General features: G+C 51.1%; 1 protein-coding gene across 3 annotated transcripts; it reads left to right on the top strand.

The window, feature by feature from the left end:
- The first annotated feature begins 315 nt into the window (after positions 1-315).
- Positions 316-14,819, top strand: slc39a14 (solute carrier family 39 member 14). 3 transcript variants are annotated; one of them, XM_062451589.1, is made up of 10 exons: positions 316-501; positions 3,704-3,772; positions 4,194-4,543; positions 5,343-5,520; positions 9,155-9,324; positions 10,789-10,911; positions 12,347-12,538; positions 12,816-13,041; positions 13,550-13,734; positions 13,948-14,819. In XM_062451589.1, exons 3-10 carry the CDS (start codon positions 4,229-4,231, stop codon positions 14,098-14,100), a joined length of 1,542 nt encoding a protein of 513 aa, XP_062307573.1. In that variant the 5' UTR covers positions 316-501; positions 3,704-3,772; positions 4,194-4,228; the 3' UTR covers positions 14,101-14,819. The 3 variants fall into 3 exon arrangements, with proteins under 3 accessions (XP_062307573.1, XP_062307571.1, XP_062307572.1); XM_062451587.1 differs by having other exon boundaries at positions 4,190-4,543; XM_062451588.1 differs by lacking the exon at positions 9,155-9,324 and adding an exon at positions 7,552-7,721 and having other exon boundaries at positions 4,190-4,543.
- Positions 14,820-16,252: the final 1,433 nt, after the last annotated feature.

Below are 16,252 nucleotides of genomic sequence, written 5' to 3'. Positions count from 1 at the left end.
ACTTTACCGCATACAAAAACAAAGTGAAGCATTTTCTTTTAACCGTTGGGCTGTCTCAGACCCCCCACATTGCGAAGGTTAAAAGAAAATTATTTTTATTTGTTTTTGTATTGGGTAAAATTGGGTAAACACAACGATGGTTCGTTATGAACCTTTGGGTCATGTGACCCGAAGGCAGCACGAGGGTTAACACGTTTTAAACCACCACAAGTAATTGTATATATATTCGTTTTCATTTTCCCGATTTTTTTCACTGGAATTGACGTAGAAAACTTTGTGAAATGTCCCTTTAAACGGTTAATGACTGTACGTCACTGAACGCCCCCTGCACACGTTGGCTGTGATGTGCAGTGAATGGGCCATGAAAACAGACCTGGATTAATCCTATGATTGACAAGAATGAGACATCTCTAGCTAGTTTCAGGATTAAGGTATTACTGGTGCAAGAGGGTGTTCGTTGTGGCAACTAACACGGACATAGGCGCCGAATCTCCATCACCGGTAAGCGTGCAGTCTGAATAGCTTCATAGCCTAGCTTGCTGGGTGTATTAGTGCATTGTACACTTCGCTTCCCAGCCATTAAAGGCTGGTAGACTAAGAATGAACTCTCTGGATAATTGTGTCGGGAATCGTGCTATCAGTTAAGGGTGCTAGCTAGCTTTTGTGTCCCCCTTTTACGTAGCGGAGTCAGCTAGCACTAAACTAACAAGCTAGCTAGTCTAGCTACATCATCAACCTCTCATCAGCGAGCTAGGTTTAGGGGAGATCTACGGATGGGGGGTAGAGTACCCTACACTAGCTACCTGAAGCATAGTCGAGATATACATGGTCGTGTGACGCTGAAACTATTAGTCTATCTCAAGTAAATGTTATCTGTCTCTGATAACATTGACACCAAAGTAATTGATTAAACAAAATCAAATATGAGTTGCAGTGAGCGGTGAGCAAATCACCCGCTACTTTTCATTGATCTCACAGTTTGTGGCCAGATAAACCCGACCTGAGATTACGGGATCTGAAACAGGACTACACAATTTCTGAAGAACCTTCTCGATGAAGCCGTTTACACCCGTGTGCCAAAATTCGCTCCCTTAATTAAAAGTAACGTTACAAATGGCACAAGCTAGAGAATGGAGTGTGATTAATTGTCGTGTTGGTTAGATGTATTCAAATGAATGGATGTTATGTGTGAAAATGATTTCCTGTTGTGTAAGTGATTAAAGCCCTTATTGGATTACTTAATCTTAGATAGTGTGGAGGTTTTTAAACAGAAAAATATACCCTGAAAATAGTTAATGGTCTCAGAATGACCAACACCAACATAATAATAAGGGTTGGTTGATGATATCAGTTGATCACTATAATTATGTTCCCCACTGAATGCTATTGTTGTGTTGTGGTGATTCTGTCTCTCTATAAAGTGGTCTTTTGGGAGAGTCATGCCAAAGCTTTGGTCCCAACTATCCAGACCTACTATACTTAAACTCACTGCTTTTTGGTAAAGTATACATTTTCTGGAAATAACTTATAACGGCAAGTTCATTTTGTTTCTTTATGTGTCTGTCCAGTGTGTGTCGTGGTGGTTTGGCAACGTGTTTTTGTACAGAGTTGTATTGACTGAACAGCAGGTCATAAGTACCATTTTGTTTGTCCATGACTAGGCTAGGCTATATCCTGGTTTGTAGAAGTTTGTTTTTCTGGAGGACCAAATATAGTTGGATGGCACGAACGCAATCAAGATGACATTTTCAGTGTTCAGTCAACTAAAAACCTTGAATCTCGACAGTTATCGAGTTGTCTGACATGCAAATGCATGTCAAGCGAATAAGAGATTTGGTCAGGGTTGAGTCAACAAGCTGGCCATCTACACAGACAGGGGCTCCACTCCCATACAAAAGTTTATCTTTTTATGACATTTTATTTGACATCATATACATCCAAAAGTCACAAGATGTCTCATTAGTCAAGGTTAGCATATGAAAGCATTCAAAACAACACATTTCCAATAGGGTGGGATTGTAGTTTTGTTGTAGACCTGTAGTTTTGTTGTAGATTGTGGACCTGGCTAAAAGCCATGCTGGAGATTTGTAAGGTAAACAACTGCATATTGTCTTAGTTAGTTATGTAAGCCTCTTGTCAGTCGTCACTCAGTCTCCAGAGGTAGCTGGTGTCCTGAGCACTGTATCTCTGTGGGCCACCCTCTGACCTGAGAGTTGGAGGTAAAATGATAAGGATACTCATTATCGGCAGTGTTTGCACTTTTTACCAGTCAAAAGAGCTCATTTGGCATTTGAAACTGCAGATCAGATGGAAAACGTTTTTTGTCTTCTGAGACACAGATCGCGTTAATCAGACGGAGGCGAACAGCTGGTTGTGTGTGCTCATAGAAGCATCAGACATATTTCACTGTGCATATATACACCGTAGTCTCTGATATAATCTCTGAGAGGATTCGCTCCAGTTTATGGTGCGATGCTCTCAAACAATGCCTGGGTGTCTCGATGATCTGTTGAGGTGTGTGCCCGGCGTTTCTTTTTGTTTGCTGCAACTCACATTTCTGGTCCAACCGAGCTTATGGGACATCGAATGAAACCAGTTCCGTGCCACGGCAACGGCACAGGTGATTATTTGAGAAGGCGGCTCATCATGTATGCACACACCACAGGGCCCGTGTGTTCAGGATCTATTACAACCCCTTTTTTTTTAACACAGAGATCCCCACAGCACTGCCGCAAAGAAGACCCGTCGCCGATGTCGGCTTCACCTGTTTTGACTGAACCAAACTAAGCCCACGTTGTGGTGCCTCGCGTGGGCTTTTAGAGGGCGTTCCGGAATCAGGGGCGGAACATCGGCAATGATGCTCGCGTGTGCCGTCTCGCCATGCCGCCTCTCCCTTTTTAACCGGGTGTCGATTCGGCTCTGTGACGACCTCCGCTGCCCCGCGTATTGCCCGTACAACAACGACCCCACCACACAGTGTTCTCACCTTTTTACACAGAACTTTCGAGGCGGCCAAACTCCCACCTTGAGCCGTGGCTCCACGCTCTGCCAAATCACAATCGCCTTCCTCTGTTGACTCTTCCATGCCTGTGTTTGTTGTGGACGCACACAGGGGAGTGTGCCGAGAGCAGCTGGGAGCCGACCGGCCCGGGGCCCTCTCCCCCTCCCGCGCTGCGCCTCGCACCTAGATGTGCTGTTCGGCGTGCAGCGTTGATGAGCTGGCGGCTCGCTTAGCAGGCCAGCCTGGCCTGTAGGAGGGCGATGAGAAGGGGAGAAAGTGGAAGGGGAGTGAGCGAGAAGGGTAGGGAAAGGGTTAGGGACGGAGGGACGGAGGGAGGGAGGGAGAAGGAGGTATAACTGACCTTGACGTGAGTGCTCCAGGACGGAGTGTCCTGCCAAGATGTACGCCACCTCCCATCCCTGCCCTGCTCTTCCATGTCCACCTCTCCCTCTCTCCTTCCATCTTCCTCTCCCTCTCTTCCTCTCCCTCCATCTTCCCCCCCCCCCCTCCCGCTCTCTTCATCTCCCACAAGCTTGAACCCGTCTACAGGACACAGCCCCAGTCAGGGGGAGGATGAAGAGAAGTCGGCGTTGACTGAAAGCGGCGGTCATAGAAAGGACCTGTCCCTTGTCTCAGTCTCCTGGCTTGACTTTTCAGCGGCGTCTCTAAACTCACGTCTGTTTCTGTCTTTTTCCCCTGAAGGCGACTGCACCCTGAACATCTGAAGACTGTCTCCTTCTCTCTCCCCCCACCCCCTCCCCCAGTGCCCAGGTGTGTTAAAGGTGCTTGGGGAGGTCAGCTTAGGTTAGGGCCCTCAGGACTCTGGAGGGGCCACTGTACTTAGAGCTGGCAACACATGTTTAGGAGCTGGGGTCTAAGACCAGGACTATGAATGGGCACACTGTCAGAATAAGTTTCCCTAGCATGTCTTGTAAGGTGAATGGTGTGTGTGTGGTGGGGGGGAGGGAGGGCTGGTTAGAGTGCTTCCTCCTGCGTATGTCACAGTGGTTCTTTGTGTAGGGGTCGGTATGTATGTGTGCGTTGGATTGTTGTCTGGTAATGACAATGTTATAATGGATGCATATGAAATCCGGCCCAATTTTCCGCCGTTGGTCTGGTTGGATTGCCATTTTTTTTTGTACCCGCTTGCTTTCTAGCCCGCCATAACCCCCACCTCTCTCCCCACAGACAGACCCCCCCCCCCCTCGCCCTGCCAGTGGAGGAGTCATGACCCGGAAGCCTCATCATGGCCGCGGTACCCCCTGCACCACCATCCTCCCCCAGCTGACCTTGGGCCTCACCCTGGCCCTCGTGCTCTCCTCCCCGGGGAGGGCGCTAGGCGAGGGGGAGGCTTCGTCTCCGGCCCAGGTGCTCCAGGACCTGCTAGCGCGCTACGGGGACAACGCCACCATCTCAGTCCCCCAGCTGCGCTCCCTGCTGGCCCGCCTCAGCGCCGGGCAGGGGGACGGCAACACCACGGCAACGCCACAGCCCCCACCCCCAGGGCCCCCAGCTGCCCCACCGAGGACCAACAGCTCTAAAGTGAGTTCAGGCTAGTCTGCCCTGCCGGCTGTGTTTCTGCTCCACATCGATATCCGTGTTCTACCAAACCGGCCTTACCTGTTTTGCATGCGTCGTTGGCCGGCAGGGATCTTATGGAGTGATTTGTGTGTACGTACCAACGCTGCTTCACAGCTGCCTCGGCGACACCGTCTTTTCGCCCTCAGGTCTTTCGACTTACAGTCAGGCACACAGCTCAGATATTCCACATATTTTCCGAGCTTAACGTCGCGCACGATTGACTAGACGACTCGCTGATGGTCTTTGTGAGGATTTAGCTGGTCCGCTCGCAGCTCGGCAGCAGGGAGGAGACTGACGGAGGCTCGGCTGTTGACCAATCTCATAGATCACACCTGAGCACTCTCCTGGGGGGGGGGTCATAGACTGTCCTGTCTGTCTGTCTCTCGTCTGTCTGTCTGTCTAAGCACTAGAGGAGTAAGGTTGCTACTTGTCCTTCAAGTATCGTTGTGTTTAGTTTTGCACGTTTTGGGTTCCATTACGCAGTTCAGTGAGACTTATCAGCCTGTATATCTGCTGGGAGCTCCAGAAACAATATTTGTCCTCCGGATATGAAACGGGCAGGTCCGTGATAGGAGGCTGGGTAAAGGTTTCGTCTGTGGAGCGTGTGGTGCATGAGCGTGTGTCTAGAAGTGTGGTGGTGAGGTGTGCGTGGGTACAGGTGTGTGTGTGTGTGTGTGGTTGTGTGAATATGAATATGTGTGGATGTGGGTGTGTGTATTTGTGTGTCATAGTGACTCATTCCCTGTGTCTCCCTCCCCAGTGCCTCCCTGCTGACACCCTGGCGGTGTACAGCATCAGCGAGCAGTCTCGCCTGGACGGGCGGGGCTTGCAGGAACTCTGCCCCACCATGCTGCAGCAATTGGACGCCGGCAATTGTGGCGCAGAGCAAGGGGAGGAGCTCAGCGTAGACCTGCCCCCTAGACCCACGGATTCGGAAGGTGAGACGGTTGGAAGGACGCGGTTCATTCTTCCACAGGGGGCCGGAACAGATGAACCAGGCTGTCATCACGTAGAATGTCGTTGAGGATGAGGATGACATACTGCTTGTTTTTTTGTTGTTGTTGCCTTTTTTCCAGAGTTTCGAGAGAAACGCAAAACAAACAAATGACTGTTCTTGCACGGCTGGTTGTGTTCTCTTCTAACAAAGTCGCTCTGCCCGTCTTCTTCCAGACCAGAACAGCTATCTTGTGTTGCCTTGTAGTCAGCAGATGCCAGCAAAGACAGGACGCATACAGTCACCTCTACCCTCTCATCACTCCTCCTCCTCCCCCCCCTCTCCCCTTCTCTTTCATTCCCTGTGTCAGTCGAACCCCCTCCCCCCCTCATGGTCTGTTAGCCTGCTGTCAGCAGTTGCAGTTCGGTGTCATTAACACCACAGAGACAGTTTGGCACCTGCCGCCTCTTCCAACTTTCCACCGCTCCCAACTGCCTCCGCGGCGGAGGGGGAGCTTTCCCCCCGGACACGGCCGTGTCCAGCGCCCAGCTCGGCTGTCCTCGTCGAGGGAGGAGAGGACGAATGCCCCTGGAGGATGTGGAGTGTCTGCAGGCTTCCTGTGAAGTTCCTCTCTTGAGGGCGCAGCTCCAGCTCTCTCTCTCTCTCCAACCCCCCCTCCCATCCTCGCTCAGGCGGGCGAATCACAACTGCACCCTCTCCCCGCTCGCCTCTCCTGGTCTCTCTGCGTCCGCGGCCCCAGTCCCAGCCTGTCCCCAGCCCCAGCCTGTCCCCCAGCCCCAGCCTGTCCCCAGCCCCAGCCTGTCCCCCAGCCCCAGCCTGTCCCCAGCCCCAGCCTGTCCCCCAGCCTGTCCCCAGCCCCAGCCTGTCCCCCAGCCCCAGCCTGTCCCCAGCCCCAGCCTGTCCCCAGCCTGTCCCCAGCCCCAGCCTGTCCCCCAGCCCCAGCCTGTCCCCAGCCTGTCCCCAGCCTGTCCCCAGCCCCAGCCTGTCCCCAGCCTGTCCCCAGCCTGTCCCCAGCCTGTCCCCAGCCCCAGCCTGTCCCCAGCCCCAGCCTGTCCCCAGCCCCAGCCTGTCCCCCAGCCCGACTCCTCGCGCCCCCGTAGCCTCGGCCAACGGAATGACACTCCCAACTAATCCTTTCCCCCAAAGGTGTCTCTCCCTTTTTCAGTTTGGCGTCTGCTCTGTGATTTCTTTTATCCTTCCGTGTTTTCTCTCTGACTGGCAGGTGTTTGAATTCTACCTTGGGGAGGATGGAAGCTGGAAGCTGTCTAGCAGATGTTTTCTCTACTGAAGTCTTGTCATGTGGGATGGGTACTTCCAGTGGTGTCGATTCCTCTGAATTGGTGCCCTCAGGCGAAGCTTTGTTCTCCCTGCACAGGGAACGGGTTGTGAGGGCATCGCAGACCAGAAATGAAACTGAGAAGATCTGGATTCCTCTTAAATGTTGCTTCTTCTCAGCAGGTTGATCACGTGACCCGGACCGCCAAAGCTAACCTAGTTCCTCCTACAGCACAGAACCCTGTCTTGTGTGTGTCCGTGCCCTTTGTTTTTCCTGGTCTGTGTGAGAGTGTGTGTGTGTGTGTGCGAGACAGAAAGAGAGAGACAGAGACAGAGAGAGAGAGACAGACGGAGAGACAGACGGAGAGACAGACGGAGAGACAGACGGAGAGACAGACGGAGAGACAGACGGAGAGACAGAGAGAGAGACAGAGACAGACGGAGAGACAGACGGAGACAGACGGAGAGACAGACGGAGAGACAGACGGAGAGACAGACGGAGAGACAGACGGAGAGACAGACGGAGAGACAGACGGAGAGACAGAGAGAGAGACAGAGACAGACAGACGGAGAGACAGACGGAGAGACAGACGGAGAGACAGACGGAGAGACAGACGGAGAGACAGACGGAGAGACAGACGGAGAGACGGAGAGACAGACGGAGAGACAGACAGAGAGAGAGAGAGAGAGAGTGTGTGTGCTGCTTCTCACCCCCCTGCCTCCCCTCCTGCTCCCACAGTGTGGGGTTTCTCTCTTCTGAGTGTGACCCTGGTCAGTGCCTTCTCCCTGACCGGCGTCTTCCTGGTGCCCCTCATGAGGACGCGCCACATGCGCCGCGCCCTCATCTATTTCATCGCTCTCTCCATTGGAACGCTCTTCTCCACCGCTGTCTTCCAGCTCCTGCCCGAGGTGTAGTAACCCGGCCCCCCCGAGACCCTCCTAAAGGCTCCTCACACACACACAGACACATACTCAGGGAGGCAGTTTGAGAAGCCGACGCACCACAGACCAAGCCCTCTCTGTGTTCTGCCACCCACGGGCCTTCCTCTCCTTCCTCTCCTTCCTCTCCTTCCTCTCCTTCCTAACTTCCTCTCCCTCCTCTCCTTCTTCTCCTCTTCTCTCCCTGTCTTCTGATGAGCCCCAGGGGAGACACTTCCAGCAGCCTCGCTCATCAACGACAACCCTCAGTTTCTCGGATCGGATGTGTGTGGCTTGTTTGGTCGTGTGTGTGTGTGTGTGTGTGTGTGTGTGTGTGTGTGTGTGTGTGTGTGTGTGCGTGCGCGTGTGTATATGCCCCGCCATTTCCTGCTCGGTATGATCTAGGCCAACTGTGACGTTGCATCCCCCTCTGAAGAGAGCTGTGCTCCGGCCGGCTGGGAGAACGAAACAAACATCCTTAAACAAACCCACTGCATCTGTGAGGAAACCAGGCCAGGTTAACCTCCAGGACAGCCTCTCTCTCTCTCTCTCTCTCTCTCTCTCTCTCTCTCTCTCTCTCTCTCTCTCTCTCTCTCTCGACATGTCTCTCTCTCTCTCTCGACATGTCTCTCTCTCTCTCTCGACATGTCTCTGGAAGCAATGGTTAAGAGACATGAATGCCCCCCCAAACACAATAAACCCTTCATAGGCTATTGTAGAGTGTGTATTGTGTTTGTAGAGAGTCACCCTGGGGCTAGGGGAAGAGAAGGTTGAGAGGAGCTGTGTGTGTCTGAGTGAGTGTGTGTGAGAGCGTGACAGCTGAAGTCTCACTGAGGTGGTTCTGTGGTATTGTCTCTGTGCTTCCTGTGGCTCACTTCCTCCTGCTGTTGATCTGAGAGCCCATCTCCCCCCTCCCCCTCGCTTCCTGACATCCTCTCTCCATGATCAAAGTGAGAATACTGGGGTTTGAGAGGGGACAACGGATCATTGGCTGCTTCTACGGGAACCTTGGTACTCTGGTGATTCTCGCACGATGTGATTGGACGCTGCCTCCTGATGTTTTATTTTTTTGTTTTTCTTCCTGCGGTTGACTCTCTGGTGAAGGTGGTCAGACATCTTTGTTCTCGGTGTGAATAATATGGTCATTTAATCTCCTTTCTCCCCTTATTTTATTTTTTTTTTTAGGGTTTGAGATTAACTGGTGTCTTCCAATGGTTCTTCTTCGAAAAGGGACGACAATATCCTTCATACCGACCTTTCACATCATTGATTCTCAACTAATTGTTCTCTTCTCTCCCCTCCCCCTTTCCACCATTTCATCCCCTCCTTTTGTAATTACCCTTTGAATCCTTAAACACCCCCCCCCCTCCTCTCTGCCTCTCCCTCCATCTCCCTCTCTCTCTCCACCCTGCGGTTGTGGTCAGTTTGGGGTTATGGGTTCCTGTGCGTGACGCTCATCTCGCTGTGCTCCCTGGTGGGCGCCACCGTGGTGCCGTTCATGAGGAAAACCTTTTACAAGCGCCTGTTGCTGTACTTCATAGCCCTGGCCATTGGCACGCTCTACTCCAACGCCCTGTTTCAGCTCATCCCAGAGGTAGTGTTGATGGGGGGGGGGGGGTCGCCGTGCTTCCCGCTGCCCCTCGAGTTGCCCTCAGTCAAAATGGCCGCCGTTAGAACCGGGGCCCAGTCACTTCCTGTAGCTTTCGAGCCATTCGAAAGAGCCAGTTCACCAACGTTTTATGTGGCTCCTCTTGAACAGGGGACATTTGGAGACATGACCCCAAATGACTCTTTTCGCTTGCTAGCAAGGCGACAAATAACTTCAAAGCGGTTCTGCTTAAACGGTAATGCATCAAAAAAGACCACAACAGAGGGGAAACTAAATCGGTCTCTTTGTTCCGTTGACTTCTCTCACAGTCACAGAAAAATGCAGAAGGGGGTGGGGGGGTTTAATTAAAGTGAGGTAGCCATTTAATTTCAAACTGAGTGGTGTATCCTGCTGTGACTTGGCTGGCAGAGCTGGCACCTGAGGAGAGGGAGAGGGAGGGGGAGGCCCTGAGGCGCTCACTGCCACCCCTTACAGCTGACAGTTCAAACAGTCGACTTTTGAAAGTTTAGTGTTCTAGAACAGTGGTCTTCAACCCTGGTCCTCGGGGCCCACTGTCCTGCATGTTTTACATGTTTCCCTGCTCCAACACACCTGATTCAAATGAAAGGTTATTATTATAACATCCAGGGCAGTGGTCCCTGAAGACCAAGACATTTGATGTAGACGTTCACCTCCTTTAGAAAATGGTATCCATTCAATTGTAGGCAAAAGTTGATGAATCATTTAAAGTTCTTGGCAGAGCGGTGGTGTGAAACCACATATCCAACCTTCTGCCAAATTGTTTGGATTATAGCCTGTTAGTGTGTCCTTGAGTTAATGTTGACCCGCAGAAGAATCCCAGGCTGTGTTTGGGATCAGGGACAGGTCGGGGATACCTCCTTAGTGTCGAAGACTCATCAGTGCTAGTTGAGCCAAATACAAGCCGAGATAAGATGTTGGTTTGTCATTGGCTCACATTATTTACAAGGATGTACTACAGACTTTGTAGTGTCACTTTGTAGTCTGTCAGTATGACCACATCAGCTTTTTCCCCCACCGTTGACCCCATTTTTTACACACAGGTATACTATATATTCAGTTGTCTGCTATATACAGTGCCTGTGCATATGCACACACACACACACACACACTGCTACTGTGAGACAAATCAACTGGGATTATGTATGAGAATATTGACTGAGGGCATCTCTTTTGTTGTAACTGACTCGGACAGAAACAAATCTAAATGCATAGAACACAAAACGTCTTTTAGTTAGGAAGCAGTCAAGAATCACTGGTAAATACATATTTAAGACTGGTGCTGTAAATATGGATATTTGAAACCACGTTTATTATAATAATAATATTGATACTGGAAAGCTCAAGAATGTAAATAAAAAACGTATTGGACCCCCTAACCCACGGCTTGTGGTTGGAAGCTAACCCAGGCCTCTGTGCTGCGCGTTGCAGGCGTTTGGCTTCGACCCGATGGTGGACTTCTATATGTCCAAGTCCACCGTGGTGTTCGGAGGCTTCTACCTGTTCTTCTTCACGGAGAAGGTCCTCAAGATGCTGCTGAAACGGAAGGACGGGGTGAGTGGGCTGCCTCTCTCTCTCTCGCTCTCTGTCTGTCTGTCTGTCTGTCTCCACACACCAGGAGCCAGGGCCTGCAGGTGGCCAGCTGGATGTGACTGAAGTGATTTATCTTCTTCTTTTAGGGGGGACGCGGGGGGGGGGGGGGACGACTTTGTTGTTGCTCGTATTGTCGTCATCGATCCTTTTGACTAGTCGATGCGGCGCTGCTGTCCTCGCCCTCCGTACCTCACATGGAAAAAGACAAAACACCGAACAGAAAAGGCAACTCTCAATGTACCGTATAGATCTCCATGCACAGCGTATCTATACACAACACACCGCCCAGCCGGTGTCATGTTAAAGGCAGAGTGTTTAGGGGTTGGAGAGGGTACGGGGATCTATCCCGGGGCTGGTTGGGCCTGTTAGGCAGGAGAGGTTGGTATCACCTTCCAGCTCCGCGTGCACCTCGCCCCCGCTGCTCAGAGCTCGTCCCCCTGGGCAATGTAAACGGTAGCATCCGGACAAATGCGATGGCTGTGACCTCTGTACGGCTCCTTTTTGTGAGCTCTGCTTCCTCGAAAAACAGTCGTGTACTCCGAAAGGGCCCGAGGGCAGTTCCAGGGTTGGGACACGTGTCACTGGAGCGGTGCGCCTCATCTGGCTGCCGACCTTTCTGTGTGGTTTAGTGCAGACCAAACACAAGCGGTCGGGCTTTTATGAAAGGTTTCATCACAGGACTAGGTGTGTGAGGATATAATATACTGTGGTTTCAGCACCCTATAAAATGGTTTGTGAGGTATTTCGGTTCGTAACCTCTCCATACTGTACCTGTTTGAGATTAACGTCGCCGTCGTTTTATTGCTTCTCGAAACACATGGTTGAAGATATAAAAAAAACGTGTTTTCAGCATAAAACGACGTGGCCCTTTATGGTCCTACTACCATAAAATACTTCCACACAGCGAAGATGGTGTGTGTGTGTGTGTGTGTGTTACTGCAGTTTAACCAAGGTTATGAAAGAACCAGCCCAGTGGAACACGTGTCGAGGTGACGGCGCCCTCTAGGGACTGCGTAGGATCCTGCAGCAGGGATCCTTTTATTTAACGGCCAATTTGAGCAGTGAACATTCCTGTGGTTACACTGAAGAAACCTGGTGCGGATTTTTGATCCGATTATAGAACTGGCTGGACCTACTTAGCACCCTCACCTCTTTAGCGTACTGTCATCACTTGTGGTGCTGTCTGGAAGCGCACAATGACCCAGTCCAGGACTAGAGAAGTTCAATACAGTAGAAGCCGATTAACAGTAGACATGGCCTAGAATCTGGCCTAGAAATCGGAGTCATGAATACATGTAGTCTTAGATTAATGTTGCAGTGATTCGATTCGATGTAGGGGGTGACAGATTGTCCTTATCCCATGTTGATCCGTGTGTGTGTGTGTGTGTGTCTCCAGGCCAAAGGTCACGGCCACGGGCACAGCCACTACCCTGCGGCGGAGCGCTACGCGGCGGCCAACGGCGACATGGAGGAGGGTGTGGCGGAGAAGCTGCAGAACGGGGAGGCGGGGCTAGGGGCGGGGCTAGCTCTGGACAAGGTGGACGGAGGGGAGGGGGACCGCATGCTTACACCCGCAACCACCCCGCATGTGAGAGGCTCTCTCACACACACTTACTTCTTACACACGCACGCTGCCGCTCACACCCAGCCATACACACATTCCTTGTCCTACGCACACTCTCACACACACTTTTAACACACTCACACACACATTCATTGTTGTACACACATACACTGTCGTTCACACACACTTCTTACACACGGCCACTCCCATTCATACCTACCCCCCCCCCCCCCCACACACACACACACACACACACAGTACTTGCTGTCCACACTCACTTCCCTCCCTCTCTAACCATCAGGACACGCAGAGCTTGGGAGGGGGCGGGACGAGCAGCGGCGGCTGCTATTGGCTGAAGGGGACGGCGTACTCTGACATCGGCACGCTGGCCTGGATGATCACGCTGAGCGACGGGCTGCACAACTTCATCGACGGCCTGGCCATCGGGGCCTCCTTCACCGCCTCCGTCTTCCAGGGAGTCAGCACCTCCATAGCCATCCTGTGTGAAGAGTTCCCCCACGAGCTGGGTGAGGGGGCTGGGGCCCTGGAGGGTGGGGGGCTGGGGGCTTGGGTCTGGAGGGTGGGGGCTGGGGCCTGGAGGGTGGGGGGCTGGGGCCCTGGAGGGTGGGATGCTGGGGCCCTGGAGGGTGGGATGCTGGGGCCTGGAGGGTGGGATGCTGGGGGCTGGGGCCCGGAGGGTGGGGGGCTGGGGCCCTGGAGGGTGGGATGCTGGGGCCTGGAGGGTGGGATGCTGGGGGCTGGAGGGTGGGATGCTGGGGCCTGGAGGGTGGGATGCTGGGGGCTAGTGGGCTGGGCTAGGGCTTGGAGGCCAGGGCATGAGTCTCGGGCCTGGGGGTTAGAGAATCTCATGTGGATCTGCTTTCAGGATGTTTTCCCTACGATTATGCCTTATTGTACCTTTATTATCCCTTCTTTAAAATTCACTCAGTAGAAACAGTAATAATATGGACCTGAGTTCCCAACTCCTGTCCACCTCGCCCTCATGCCTGACTGGGTCCTGTCTGCCTGTGTTAGGAGACTTTGTGATCCTGCTCAACGCTGGCATGAGCATCCAGCAGGCCCTGTTCTTCAACTTCCTGTCTGCCTGCTGCTGCTACCTGGGCATGGGCTTTGGCATCCTGGCTGGAAACAGTTTCTCACCCAACTGGATCTTTGCCCTGGCCGGGGGCATGTTCCTTTACATCGCCCTGGCTGACATGGTGAGGGTTTGTGTGTTTGTGTGTGTGTGTGGGTGCGTGTGTGAGAGAGTGTGACAAAGTAGGGTGTGTGATTTCTGGTGTTCTGTGTGTTGTGATTCACCATTAATAGTTTCTTTATCTCTCCTTTACCTTCCCTTGCCCAATCTCTCCTTTTCGACCTCCCTCCACCTCTCCCTCCCTCCACCTCTCCCTCCCTCCACCTCTCCCGCTCAGTTCCCAGAGATGAACGAGGTGAGTCGCGAGGAGGAGGAGGCCGGGGGCACCCGTGCGCTCGTCACCTTCGCCATCCAGAACGCCGGCCTGCTGACCGGCTTCGCCATCATGCTCCTGCTCACCACCTTCTCTGGACAGATAGCGCTGACATAGCAGGCACACACGGCACCCGAATGAACCGCCTCAGACCGGACGCGACTGGAACCCGAACCTGGGAATTTGCGGGTTTCAGATTTGAGTGTAAACTGATCTTAACTGGGACCTGGTTCTTTAAGGGAGCCTTCCCAGTGTTTTTCTCCCCCCCCCCCCTCCTCAAACGGGTAACCCAGGGATGGTCACGTGCGGCAGGATCGCACCCTCTACGAAATGTCTGAGCTCCTATATGCAGTACCTGACTGACGAGGCCCCTCCCCTCGCCCCTTTAGCCCCACCCCCCCATGCTTGGCCCTCTTCCAGGGACCACAAACCTCCCTTCCTCTGTTAAGAAGCTCTTTATGAACTCCTGTGTACTGTTCATAAATGGATGTGCAATACAGACTAAATATAAACAAACCCCTTTCCCAACCCATGTCACTTCCTCCCTAGACGACTGAGCAACCATTTAGTCTCGGCTGATTGAGTCATTAGTTCACACAATTATTTCCTCTTCTTTGTGTGTGTCCTTAGTCTACAGAACCAGCAGCTTAAAGAAGCATTGTAAACGTCCTTGGACTTTCTGAACTTCTCATTCCTTACCAAAAAAAAACAAAAAAAACAAACTGGTATGTCGAGCAGCCAAACAAAACTGAACAATACGATCGCTATTCCAACGGACGATGTTGTGTGTTTTTTTTATGTTGTTTGTTTTACATTAGAAACTAGACAGAACAAAACCACAAGAGACTGAATTCTAAAGACCAAATATGGACCGGCCATAGTCAGCGAAGGGCTTTATTGAGATGCTTGTCTCTCCTTACGTGTGCCCAGCATTTTGTTTTTCCTCCAGACGTCCTCTATAGAGGCTGTGTCAGCCATGATGGACTACGGTGGCCCAGAGGGCCACACTGTCTCATAGTTAACCACCTGTGCCCTTCCTTCATGAACTAATTATAGATCTTTACTACAGTCTACTACTACTACTATGTACTGTCAAGCAGATTGAATGCAGTGCTTTGTTCATCCTCAGTGCGGTTGTCCTCCAGGCTATCTTTATTGTATAGCAGCGGATCAAATGTATAGAATCAAAAACTGTGTGTGGAATGGTATACGCCTTCAAGCTCTAGATTAGTGTTTGTGTTCTAATGCAACACCAACAAGGACAAGTCCAGTGTCATAGAGAGTTGGTTTTCCTTCCGCAACAACTAAAAAGCGAGGTATTTGCAAGGTAAATAACTGCCGTCGTCAGGTATAGTTGGTTTTAAGGTATATTAATACAAATGCTTTGTTAAATCAGATCAAACATTTTGATTTATTGAGTGCTCAGTTCTAGCCTATATCATGTAATGGAACATTAGATATAAAAGATTCCTAATTCCCTGCTAAGGACGCTGTTCTCTGTCTATTACACATACATTCTCTGTCCCATTTAGGCCATTGGATGTGAATAACAACTATGTAAGTTTCTGCTGTAATATTAATATATTTTTACAAGTAGATGGATACAAAGTCATTGCAGACTGAATGCACCAGTAAGTGTGCTGGTAATCATGCTTCTTTTTGCTCTATATGAGCCGACTAACCATGATTGCTCTCTGAATTAAATGGTAGAGAACCTCAATAATGCACTATTATCGGTGTTAGACTCTGTTGCACCACTGAAAACCAAAAAGAAGTGCACAAGCAGAACCTCCCCATGGCTGAGAAATAAAAATGTTAGTGAAACGAAAAGAAAATGCCATGCAACTGAGAGAAAATGGAGGAAAACAAAGATCACTATCCACTACAATATCTACAAAGATACACTAACCACCTATGACAAAACCATCCATCTAGCAAGGAGAGAATATTTCTCCAACATTATTACAGAAAATGCCAGAGATTCCAGAGTTCTTTTCTCCACCATTGACCAGCTGCTAAACACTGTCCCTGCCCCACCTCCATCCTCAGCAGTTAAATGTGAAGAGCTTGCTTTGTTCTTCAAGAACAAAATAACTTTGATCAGAGCTAGTATTATTAATAGTGGGGTCGAAACTGACATCAGTAGATTCTGCAACATAACCATGAGCACATTTACCTGTATCACACTTAGTGAACTTTCCAAAATTGTCAGCGAATCTAACTCCACAACCTCAGATATTGATCCTATACCCACAACATTCTTTAAGCG

This window comes from Osmerus eperlanus, chromosome 25 (assembly GCF_963692335.1).
Source record: "Osmerus eperlanus chromosome 25, fOsmEpe2.1, whole genome shotgun sequence".
NCBI classification, from domain to species: Eukaryota; Metazoa; Chordata; class Actinopteri; order Osmeriformes; family Osmeridae; genus Osmerus; species Osmerus eperlanus.
The sequence above is the reverse complement of the archived record's forward strand: the minus strand, read 5'-3'. Positions and strand labels throughout refer to the sequence as shown.